The sequence below is a fragment of the Heterodontus francisci genome, chromosome 2 (assembly GCF_036365525.1).
Source record: "Heterodontus francisci isolate sHetFra1 chromosome 2, sHetFra1.hap1, whole genome shotgun sequence".
NCBI lineage: Eukaryota > Metazoa > Chordata > Chondrichthyes > Heterodontiformes > Heterodontidae > Heterodontus > Heterodontus francisci.
This window is the reverse complement of record NC_090372.1, coordinates 170,559,518-170,572,427: the sequence shown is the minus strand read 5'-3', so window position 1 is coordinate 170,572,427 and position 12,910 is coordinate 170,559,518. Positions and strand designations below refer to the sequence as shown.

General features: G+C 44.0%; 1 protein-coding gene across 7 annotated transcripts in view; it reads left to right on the top strand.

Annotated features, from left to right (window-relative positions):
- The window catches only part of c2h10orf67 (chromosome 2 C10orf67 homolog), a 479,419-nt gene that overhangs the window by 401,976 nt on the left and 64,533 nt on the right, over nucleotides 1-12,910 (top strand). For all 7 annotated transcript variants that reach the window (XM_068051701.1, XM_068051710.1, XM_068051719.1 and 4 more), the window contains 2 exons: nucleotides 3,447-3,590; nucleotides 3,887-3,975. In XM_068051701.1, the coding sequence (XP_067907802.1) occupies nucleotides 3,447-3,590; nucleotides 3,887-3,975 (233 nt within the window). The remainder of the gene's footprint in view (nucleotides 1-3,446; nucleotides 3,591-3,886; nucleotides 3,976-12,910) is intronic.

The following is a 12,910-nucleotide window of genomic DNA, read 5'->3' as shown; positions in this document are numbered from 1 at the left end:
CCTTAGGATTGAAGGAAGGTCATTGATGAAACAGCTAAGATGGTTGGGCCTAGGACCATACCCTGAGGAACTCCTGCAGTGATGTCCTGGAGCTGAGATGATTGATCTCCAACAAACACAACCATCTTCCTTTGCGCTAGGTATGACTCCAACCAGTGGAGTGTTTTCCCCCTGATTCCTATTGACTCCAGTTTTGCTAGGGCTCCTTGATGCCATACTTGGTCAAATGCTGCCTTGATGTCAAGGGCAGTCACTCTCACCTCACCTTGTGAGTTGATTGTGCACCACCTTGTCTTGCAAGAGAGGGGGAACTGTGTCAGTTAGTGTGGTGAAATCTGTTGGGTCATATGTCATATATTGAATAACTGGCTGTGTGTGCAAGCCATGAGATGTGGGTGTAAGGCTTGCAGTAGTGCTAAGGGTGTGACAGTCAGTTGAAGCTATGAATGTTAGGTATGAAATAAAAACAAGAAATGCTGGAACCACTCAGCAGGTCTGGCAGCATCTGTGGAAAGAGAAGCAGAGTTAACGTTTCGGGTCAGTGACCCTTCCGAGGTCACTGAGATGTGAAACCATGCAACAGCATGGTTAGTGCTAGCTACACACTGCAATCCTATAAATTAGCGGGCAGCTCAAAGTTGGTGTGCTGCTTGCATCAGAAAACCACGGGTGCCGGTTAATCCCACAATGTGATCCCTGCAACTAAAACAAGAAATGCTGGATTCACTCAGCAGGTCTGGCAGCATCTGTGGAAAGAGAAGCAGAGTTAACGTTTCGGGTCAGTGACCCTTCTTCGGAACCCTGCACCTGTTTTTGGGGAGTATTAAATTTATCCCCCAATGTTTTTAATGGCCCAATGATTTTTCTCCTTGGTTGCTAGTAATAGCATCCTGGTGATTAACTTCTAATTCCTGATGACTCCAGGACAATCCTGGGGTGTTGGCAACCTTACTGTGAAATACTAGTATGCAAATACTAAGGCCTGGATTTTCTTCTGCTATTCCACACCAAATTGGGCAGGCTTGCAGTGGAAAATGGGGTGACATTATGCAGTTAGGTCCAATGCCACATCACCAACTGGAGCTGAATCTTTCTTCCCTGACCTGACTATGACTGCCACAGGCCACCTCTTCCCTGCTCACTGCATGCAAAGTTCAGCAGAGCGTGGCACCCAAATTTCAAGCCTATTTCCTACCAATTTGCCATTCCCTGGGTCTGCCATGTGAACCATGGGGATAGGCCCAAGAAAGTGGCAAAAACGCTCTTAAATGTGGCAAATGAAAGGATAGGATCGAGTGGAAGAACCCAGGAAATTTTCTTGAAGTAATAGGAGGATGGGTGGGGTAGATGATATTCCTGCTTTAATTGTAGGGACAGAATCAGGCAAATCCAGGCCTTTAATGTGATTGTATGAAATTGCTTACTCTGCCATTTTAACAAAAGCATCAAACTATTTATTTTAAATGGTTTCATATGCTGGTATCCCACAGTATAATTTCAGGGTCAATGAGCAGGTTATTTCGCCATCACAGCCAAAATCAATCCTGTCTTCACCCAATGTCCTCACATGCAACAGGGGATGCTGAATAATAGTCAAAAGTAAAGTCCTTGATAATTTTTGCCCCTTTAACACAAGGGCATGGTAGTTCACCTTAACCACTTGTTCAATGAAAATGTTAAGAAAAGTTAAATTAAATAGTACAGAAGTAGTTTGGTAGTACAGAACTTGAGTATTGCTGAAAATGGAGACATGTTGTCGAAGCGTTTCATCTTGCACTCATCAGAACAATGCGCAAGAATACCAATGTAAGGGAAAACAACAACTTTATACTGTATGAGAAGAGAGTGCTGATTGGTTGGCAAATAAACTCTGATTGGTAGAAGACTTGCCATGGAGAATGCATCAGTTTACAGTGACTGACAGTTAACTGCCAAGCTTTGTTTGAAATTTAAACCAGGCAGCTTGACTGATTGGTCTAGGCATTGCCCTGAGGAATGAACCAGCGAATGGCTGTCACTTATTTTGTTTAGCTGAAACAGGTGCAATGTTTGTACATGTTCTTTCTGTCTGCAAAGAACAGGACCCTGTGTATTAATATATGCAGCTTCCAGTACATGCATATGCACCACTCTGCGAGCCCTACTGACAATCTTAAATTGTTTGTCAGTGTAATTCTTAGCACACTGAGGATTATTTGATAAGTGTTGTCCAATCGCGGAATCACATCTAATGTTGGACACAGTGTTTTGAGTTTTGCAAGCATGGGCTGGTTGAGTATGGCCTGTACCTTGCCTGTTGCATATCAATAAATTTTTCCACTTACCAAAACAGCCAATTAGATACTCTATTTGTCCCCAGAATAAAGCACACCAACTAGGTTTCTTGAATAAACAACAAAATTGTCTGTTCATTATAAAACAAAGTCTTTACCAATAATGATGTAAATATATATACACGAATTGACCTGTATTATCCTCCTAGCCCTCATGCACACGCGCATACATCCAAAAACTGATTAACCAGGAAGAAAAGGGATTTTTGTTTACAGCTGTTACAAAGAAATAAAAGGAATAAAAAAATAACTTTTACTGAAGAGAAGAGATGGACATCCAGTGTTTTGGCAAGATGTCCCAAAGTCAAATAGTTGGCTGCCACTTGGAATTTTTCCAGGCGAGGTTGCTGAACAGTCTGGGTAGGCATTCAAAGAAATGCAACTGCAGAAGGCTTCACATAGGTCTTACAGCAGGTGTGCAGCAACAGAGTTTCAGTTCTCAAACACATTCAAAGAGAAGTCCTTTCAAAGATGCAAGGTTTCTGCAAATATTCAGAATTTCTCAAAAATATAGGAGGCAACGGTACCACTTCATACAAGCTTTTGATTTTCAAGAGCAGGGATTCTTCAAAGATTTAATAGCTTTTTTTCTGAACACCTGGCAGGTCCTTCTCAAATTCCAATTGTCTGCTTTAGTCCAACGCCAATGGCTTTTAACAGTTCAAAATGAAACTACTTTTCCAAGCAAGTCTCCTGCTAGTCATAAATTCTTTCTTGTCACAACAAAGCATAGCTCTTAAGTCAACCCCCTGTGGTGCTTACTTGAAATCACCTGTTTTCCAGTATTTGTTTACTGGTCAAAACAGGAACCTCTTGTTGAACTTTCTTTTTTCAAAGCATCCATAAAGTTCTGCTATTTCCAGATGCTTTGATGTCCATGAAATCCTTTTTTTTTTAGTTTTTAAAAATATAGATTGTAACACAAAAAATGGAAATTCTGTAACAATGTAAAAGGAGAATTGCAACTGATGATTTCTTTCATGTACTATCAATTGGTTATTGAGTAATAGTAGCCTATTGTGAAGTTTTTTGTCCTGCGCTGATAACTCGTTTCATTTGTTCTGATTATTTCTAAATTCACCATTTCACTGTTCACTGTTTCCTTCAATGCAGATGGAACAGAAGGAGCAAACTTCTAAAGAGCTGGCTGAATCATTAAAAAAAAAGGAAATTCTATTAACTCAACAGATGGAAATCTCTTCAGTGCAGAAAGAAATCCCTAGCGTGGAAAAGGAAGCTTGCTTAGTGGCAGTGCAGGTAATAAAACATATATTTTCTATTAACAGATTGGTTTGCTTTAGGAATAAAGGGGAGAGATTGCCTATGTGCACTATGTGTAACAAAATCGTATGTTGAAGAATGAGTTTCCATTTTTGTTACAAAAGTATGGAGAGAAAATCTTCCTCCAAAATATAGATATTGTTCTAAATCCTATAATAATGTTTAGTGTTATTAATTTTACAAAAATAAAAGCTTATGGGTATAGCTTGCAAGAATTTTGGAGAACTTGTTAGAAAATAATTGTTTTTCATTTTCATGTTTCTTCATGGAAGGAAAATGAACCTGTGAATCGCAACCAAGTCATTGAAGATTTACAGAAGCTCAAGAAGATAGAGAGAAATCAAAGAGAACTTATAGAGAGGTAACTAGAATGATATGTGATTCATGTAGCTCCGTAGCACAACACATTGGAGCCTCAGCATTTAATATTAAGATGTTTTTCACTATTTTCTTCCACACAGCAAGTAACCATTTTTGGTCACATTGCTATGTTGACTACCAAGCAGAGACTAAGGGGGGAGTTTTATTCTGGCAGCGGGAGTCTCGACATCCGGAGAAAGCAATGCCGAGATCCCCGCATGGCCTCTTCTCTGGAAGGCCCACCGAATCTAGTGCCAAACAGGCACTTAAGAGGACAGCAGCAGGCCTTCCACAGCATCAAGGCCCCATCGCTGGAAGTCCCACCCTTAGAATCAGAAGCTGGCAGCTGCAGCGCCACCACGGAGGCGGCGGATGCTACCAGAGAAGCACCAACCGGAGGCCGAGGAGATGGAACCAGGCCTCAGATAGGTCAGGGCGGGAGGGGGGGGGGGGGGTCTCACGAGATGGGGGCGCCAGAGAGGTCGGTCGGCAGCAAGGACAAGGGAGGTGACACTCAGCGGCAACCCCCCCCCCCTCCCCTTCCCGATGCCAGGTCTCTTATTAAGGTACTAAGTGCCTTTAAACGAGGGACCTCCCCCCACCCCTGCTGGAGCCGAGAAGCAGCCCACACAGCTGATAGCGGCTACGGTGGGAAGAGGCCTTTAATTGGGGGTTAATTGTCCAGTTAAGGACCTCAATTGGCGGCGGGGCAAGAAGGCCATTTAGAGGCCTTCCCACTTCAGACTAAATTTTGGAGGAGGCAGGATGGTGGCGGGAACACCCCGTCACCATACCATCCAATTTTATGCTCTCCCTGCCTCCAAATCTGCTGCGGGGATAGCATAAAATTACACCCCTAAGGGTTTCTCAGAGAGACTAAAAATTATCAGAGGGAAAGTTATTCCAAACCACTCAACAGGCCTCCTTTAGATAGAGAAGAACCTTTGGCAAAGGTGTGAAAACAGTTTACCCACATTCTTGACCATGTATAATTTCAACATGAGTTAAATTTTTAAATTCTAAAGCTCTTTATCAAGATTAGCTATATAAGAAGAAACAGGGTCATCCAGATTCATATATGAACTTGAATTTAAAGTAGAGTAGTGGGGCAGTGATTTAACATCTCAAAGAATGAATCCTTTCTAGTTTTCTGGCAGGACAGCGTTCCAAGAAGGTCCCCAATAACAGCTATATGCCCCTTATAGCACATCTAAGCCTAAAAGTATCTTATGATTGAGGATTTAATTGTTGTTATAGTTCACATAGTAAGGCTGATAAATGTTGAAATAATCAGAAAATGCTGGAAATATTGAGCAGCTCGGGCAGCATTTGTGGAGAGAGAAATAGAGTTCACGGGCTGGATTTTGTATTGTGGCGGCAGATGCGGAACATGGCGTCTGTCCCCCATGGGACCCGCGCTGGCGCAATTATGCGGCGGGCAGCCATTTTACATATTCATGGTGGCTGTCCCCTCCAATCACGTGACGGGGGTGGCCTCAGCGACGCCATTCACAGCATCACCTGTTGAAGGAGCTGGTGCTGGTGCCATTTTTAAAAGGCTTCCAGCCCTGCAAATAGTACACCATAACGCAGAGGTCACCCCTCCCGTCCACCCCCCCCATCCATCAGAGTGCAGCGTTTACCCCTTCCCCCCCACTACCCATCAGAGTGCAGAGTTCACCCCTTCCCCCCCACCCATTAGAGTGCAGAGTTCACCCCTTCCCCACCTCGGTGGCGCCTGGACAGGAAAGTGAAGGTGCATGAGTGCCGCACGTCGTGCTGCGGATCAGGAACTGAATTACCTTCAGATCGTTGTGGTTTAGATTTTAATTCATGCAAATATGTAATTTTAAATATGCTAACTCGGGTCCCGTCGCAGAGCGGCAGAGGGGCAGCCATGGAGCTTCCCTGCCGCCGGGAAGATGGGGCCCTGCAATTCTGGCATCGGGTTCTGTGGCAGCTGCTGCCACTCTGATTTTCTGGCTACCCCTCCCCGCCATGGAACCCGACGTCGAGCTGGGAACAAAATCCAGCCCAACATTTCAGGTAGATGACCAGATGAAAGGTCATCGACTTGAAACATCTGTTTCTCTCTTCACAAATGCTGCCTGCCCTGTTGAGCATTTCCAACATTTTCTGTTTTTATTTCGGATTTTCCTTTTGATAAATGATGATTTAATTTGTTTAAATTTAAAGCTTTTATTTTCAGGGGAACAGTTGTAAAGATAGGAAAAGAATAAGTGACTTCCATTTTGCGAGAAAAAGGGATACAAAAATGTGACTGCATTGCCACCATATCTTCACCACAATATGCATACAAAGTATACCCCATCAAACAGTGGTTCTACCAGTTGGAGGTGTAGAACTTCGACTTGTCTCTTTGCCATCCAGTCATGGTACCCCTGGATATATAAGTGCACATTCTCATTGCTAGATGCCTTCTAGTAGTTGTTGTCTAGAATCTCAGAGGGTCCTCATCAGCTATGCTATGAATATCTGCCTTTATTTTGATGTAATGAGCTACACCGAGCATCTTGCAATGTTCCAGTCACCTTGATATTCCAGGCATTTAAGTACAGTCCTGCATACCAGGCTTACTCAACACTATTTGCTTAATTCAGTCTCAGTTGAGGACCTTTGACAAAGAAACTTGCCCGCTGGGAGGCTAACTCCTTCAACAGGTTATTTAGTGACTGATTGCTGTTCACATGCCATAGTGCCCAGGAGCCAAAAATTGTTTTCTGATATGATTTAAGTTGGCTATATTGCTGAAGAGAAATTGTGAATAACATTTTAGAAAATGCACTGCCTGAAAGGATCGTGGAAGCAGATTCAATAATAACTTTAAAAAGCGAATTGGATAAGTGCTTGAAGGGGAAAGTTTTGTGGGCCTATGGGGAATGGGCAGGCAAGTTGGACTAATTGGATAACTATTTCAAAGAGCTGGCATAGGTACAATGGACTGAATGTGATGTACCATTTTATGATTTTATAAAAATGTCAACCTGGATGGACATATGAATGAAACTAGAGGTGTTTGGAGGGATGCAGGATTATTTTACATAGTTTTTGGTTTTCTAGGAGAGACAGAACTGGAATCAAAAGTTGTGGGAATATAGAGCCCTTTCCTGTCCTGAGTGGTGTGAAACAGGGCTGTGCTCTCGCACCCACACTTTTTGGGATTTTCTTCTCCCTGCTGCTTTCACATGCGTTCAAATCCTCTGAAGAAGGAATTTTCCTCCGCACGGGATCAGGGGGCAGGTTGTTCAACCTTGCCCGTCTAAGAGCGAGGTCCAAAGTACGGAAAGTCCTCATCAGGGAACTCCTCTTTGCTGGCGATGCTGCTTTAACATCTCACACTGAAGAGTGCCTGCAGAGTCTCATCGACAGGTTTGCGTCTGCCTGCAATGAGTTTGGCCTGACCATCAGCCTCAAGAAAACGAACATCATGGGGCGGGACGTCGGAGGTGCTCCATCCATCAATATTGGCGACCACGCTCTGGAAGTGGTTCAGGAGTTCACCTACCTAGGCTCAACTATCACCAGTAACCTGTCTCTAGATGCAGAAATCAACAAGCGCATGGGTAAGGCTTCCACTGCTATGTCCAGACTGGCCAAGAGAGTGTGGGAAAATGGCGCACTGACACGGAACACAAAAGTCCGAGTGTATCGGGCCTGTGTCCTCAGTACCTTGCTCTACGGCAGCGAGGCCTGGACAACGTATGCCAGCCAAGAGCGACGTTTTTCAATTCATTCCATCTTCGCTGCCTTCGGAGAATACTTGGCATCAGGTGGCAGGACTATATCTCCAACACAGAAGTCCTTGAAGCGGCCAACACCCCCAGCTTATACACACTACTGAGTCAGCGGCGCTTGAGATGGCTTGGCCATGTGAGCCGCATGGAAGATGGCAGGATCCCCAAAGACACATTGTACAGCGAGCTCGCCACTGGTATCAGACCCACCGGCCGTCCATGTCTCCGCTATAAAGACGTCTGCAAACGCGACATGAAATCGTGTGACATTGATCACAAGTCGTGGGAGTCAGTTGCCAGCATTCGCCAGAGCTGGCGGGCAGCCATAAAGACAGGGCTAAATTGTGGCGAGTCGAAGAGACTTAGTAGTTGGCAGGAAAAAAGACAGAGGCGCAAGGGGAGAGCCAACTGTGCAACAGCCCCGACAAACAAATTTCTCTGCAGCACCTGTGGAAGAGCCTGTCACTCCAGAATTGGCCTTTATAGCCACTCCAGGCGCTGCTTCACAAACCACTGACCACCTCCAGGTGCGTATCCATTGTCTCTCGAGATAAGGAGGCCCAAAAGAAAGAAAATCGCAATGGCTAGAGTCAACCTGCCTAAGATCTGCTGTCTTCCAAGACAACAACACATGCCAGAACGCTGCCTTTCTCCCTCAGAGCACCATGCCACTGGCACATTGGCACAACTAAGCATTCCAGGTTCCAGAAATACACCAATAAAACCTTCCTCCCATTACAAAGCATCTTGTAGCACAAGAGTAACCTCCTGTCATGATACTGGCCCTCACTTTGCACTCATCAGAAGCACTGGAATAGAGGGACACTCCCATTTTGTGCACAGAATTCCACTGTTGTCATTTGAATTGGGGCTTCTTTTAGCCACCCATTTAACCCACAGGAAAGTGGAACACACATATTGAAGGATGCCAATTAGGATCCTGTCCTTGTTTTAGGACTCCAAAGCCCTTTTCAACAATACTGACATCCTAGAATGAGACAAGTGCTTTATCTTGAGAACACAGAGTGCTTAAAGATGCTAATACAATATTTATATAGAGAAAATGTATCTTTTGCATTCTGCAAAGATCAAGATTACTGAAAGCAGGAATTACAGATTATGACAGTATCAAATGTTAATGGATGTTCCGAAAGCTCCTACAGTTTCAATCAGGAGGATGAACAGGCAAACATAGAAACATAGAAAATAGGAGCAGGAGTAGGCCATTAAGCTCTTCGGGCCTGCTCCGCCATTCAAAAATGATCATGGCTGATCGTCTAATTCAGTACCCTGCTCCTGCTTTCTCCCCATATCCCTTGATCTCTTCGGCATTAAGAAATATATCTATCTCCTTCGTGAATATATTTAATGACTTGGCCTCCACTGCCCTCTGCAGTAGAGAATTCCACAGGTTCACCACCCTCTGAGTGAAGAAAATTCTCCTCATCTCGGTTCTAAATGGCATACCCCATATCCTGAGACTGTGACCCCTGGTTCTGGATTCCCCAGCCATCGGGACCATCCTCCCTGCATCTAGCCTGTCGAGTCCTGTGAGAATTTTATAGGTTTCTATGAGATCCCCTCTCATTCTTCTAAACTCTAGTGAATATAGGCCTAGTCGACCCAATCTCTCCTCATACGTCAATCCTGCCATCGCAGGAATCAGCCTAGTAAATCTTCTTTGCACTCCCTCCACAGCAAGAACATCCTTCCTCAGATAAGGAGACCAAAACTGCACACAATATTCCAGATGTGGTCTCACCAAGGCCCTGTATAACTGCAGTAAGACATCCTTGCTCCTGTACTCAGATCCTCTTGCAGTGAAGGCCAACATACCATTCACCTTCCTAACTTCTTCCTGCACCTGAATGCTTGCTTTCAGCGTCTGGTGTACAAGGACACCCAGGTCTCGTTGCGTCTCCCCCTTTCCCAATCTATCACCATTCAGATAATAATCTGCCTTTCTGTTTTTACAACCAAAGTGGATAACCTCACATTTATCCATGTTATACTGCATCTGCCATGCATTTGCCCACTCACTCAACTTGTCCAAATCACATTGGAGCCTTTTTGCATCCTCCTCAGAGCTCACATTCACCTCCCCTCACCGCCCCCCCCCCCCACCCCCCCAGCTTTGTGTCATCTGCAAACTTGGAAATGTTACATTTAGTTCTCTCACCCAAGTCATTCATATATATTGTGAATAGCTGGGGCCCAAGCACTGATCCCTGCAGTATCCCACTAGTCACTGCCTGCCACCCATAAAAAGATCAGTTTATTCCTACTCTCTGTTTCCTGTCTTTCAAACAATTCTCAATTGTATATTACAGTATATTACCCCTAATCCCATGTGCTTTAATTTTGCACATTAACCTCTTACGTGGGACCTTATCAAAAGCGTTCTAAAAATCCAAATACACCACATCCACTGGTTCTCTCTTATCTATTCTACTATTTACATCCTCAAAAAACTCCAGTAGATTTGTTAAGCATGATTTCCCTTTCGTAAACCCATGCTGACTTTGTCCAATCCCGTTTATGTTTTCCAGGTGTTCTGCTATCACATCCTTTATAATAGACTCTAGCATTTTCCCCACTGATGATGTAAGGCTAACTATCTGTAATTCCCTGTTTTGTCTCTCCCTCCTTTTTTAAATAGTGTGGTTACATTTGCCACCCTCCAATCCGTAGGAACTGCTCCAGAGTCTATAGAATTTTGGAAGATGACCACCAATGCATCCACTATTTCCAGGGCCACTTCCTTTAGTACTCTGGGATATAGATTATCAGGCCCTGCGGATTTGTCAGCCTTTAACCCATTAATTTCCCTAGCACTATTTTTTTACTAATACAGATTTCCTTCAGTTCCTCCCTCTCATTAGACCCTTGGTTCCCTAACATTTCTGGGAGATTATTTGTGTCCTCCTTTGTGAAGACAGAACAAAAGTTTGTGTTTAATTGTTCTGCCATTTTTTTCTTCCCCATTATAATTTCCCCCGTTTCTGACTGTAAGGGACCTACATTTGTCTTCACTAATCTTTTTCTCTTTACATATTTATAGAAGCTTTTACAGTCAGTTTTTATGTTCCCCGCAAATTTACTCTCATACTCTATTTTCCCCTGCTTAAACAACCTCTTTGTCCTCCTTGCTGAATTCTAAACTTCTCCCAATCCTGCTTTTTCTGGCAATTTTATATGCCTCCTCTTTGGATCTAATATATCCCTAATTTCTTTCTTAAGCCACGGTTGAGCCACCTTTCCAGTTTTATTTTTGCGCCAGACAGGAATGAATAATTGTTGTAATTCATGCACACGTTCTTTAAATATTATCCATTGCCTATTCACCGTCAACCTTTTTAGTAAAATTCCCCAATCTATGATAGCCAACTCGTGCCTCATACCTTCGTAATTTTCTTTATTTAGATTCAGGACCCTAGTTTCGGATTCAACTACCTCACTCTCCTTCTTAATGAAGAATTCTATCATGTTATGGTTGCTCCTCCCCAAGGGACCCCGCACAACAAGATTGTTAATTAATCCTTTCTCATTGCAGAATACGCAGTCTAGGATAGCCTATTCTCTAAAATAAAAGCAAAATACTGCGGATGCTGGAAATCTGAAACAAAAACAAGAAATGCTGGATTCACTCAGCAGGTCTGGCAGCATCTGTGGAAAGAGAAGCAGAGTTAACGTTTCGGGTCAGTGACCCTTCTTCGGAACCTATTCTCTAGTTGGTTCCTCAACATATTGGTCTAAAAAACCATCACGTACACACTCCAGGAAATCCTCCTCCACAGTATTATTGCTATTTTGGTTTGACCAATCTATATGTAGATTAAACTCACCCATGATTACAGTTGTACCCTTATTGCATGCTTCTCTTATTCCTGCTTAATGCCATCCCTTACATCTCCACGACTGTTTGGGGGCCTATAGACAACTCCCACCAACGTTTTCTGCCCGTTGGTGTTTCTTAGCTCCATGCATACAGATTCCACATCATGATCTTCCGAGCCAATATCCTTCCTCACTATTGCATTGATTTCCTCCTTTACTAACGAGGCTACCCCACCTCCTTTCCCTTTTTGCCTGTCCTTCCTAAATATTGAATACCCCTGGATGTTCAGTTCCCATCCTTGGTCACCCTGAAGCCATGTGTCCGTAATCACAACGATATCATAACCGTTTATATCTATTTGCACTGTTAATTCATCTACCTTATTGCGAATGCTCTGCACATTAAGACACAATGCCTTTAAACTTGTGTTTTTCACATTGTTATTCATCTTAGCTTTATTTTGCACTATGGCCCCATTTGTTTCTCGCCCTTGTTTTCTCTGCCTTCCACTTTTGCTTATTACCTTTCTGTCTTTCATTTCTATCCTTGTTTCCCCCTCCTCTGTCTCCCTGCTCAGATTCCCATCCCCTTGCCATTCAGGTTTAAATCCTCCATCACAGCACTGGCAAACATCCCGCCAAGGAAATTGGTCCCAATCTTGCCCAGATGCAACTCGTCCAGCTTGTACTGGTCCCACCTGTCCCAGAACCGGTCCCAATGTCCCAGGAATCTGAATCCCTCCCCCCTACACCATTTCTCCAGCCACGTATTCATCTGATATATCCTGCTATTTCTGCTCTCGCTAGCATGTGGCACTGGTAGTAATCCTGAGATTACTACCTTTGGGGTCCTACTTTTTAATTTACATCCTAACTCCCTATATTCAGCTTGTCGGACCTCAACCCTTTTTTTATCTATGTTGTTGGTACCGATATGTACCATGACAACTGGCTGCTCGCCCTCCCCCGTCAGAATGCCCTGCAACCGCTCAGAGACATCCTTGACCCTAGCACCAGGGAGGCAACATACCATCCTGGAGTCTCTTTTGCAGCTGCAGAAACACCTGTCTGTTCCCCTTACGATTGAATCCCCTATCACTATAGCCCTGCCACTCTTCTTCCTCCCATACTTTGCAGCAGAGCCACCCATGGTGCCATGAACTTGGCTCTTGCTGCTTTCCCCTGAGCCATCTCCCCCAACAATATCCAATGCGGTATATCTGTTAGAGAGGGGGATGGCCACAGGGGACTCCTGCAATACCTACCTTCCTCTACTCTGCCTGGTGGTCACCCATTCCCTTTCTGCCTTTGCAGCATTTGCCTGCAGTATGACCACCCCGCTAA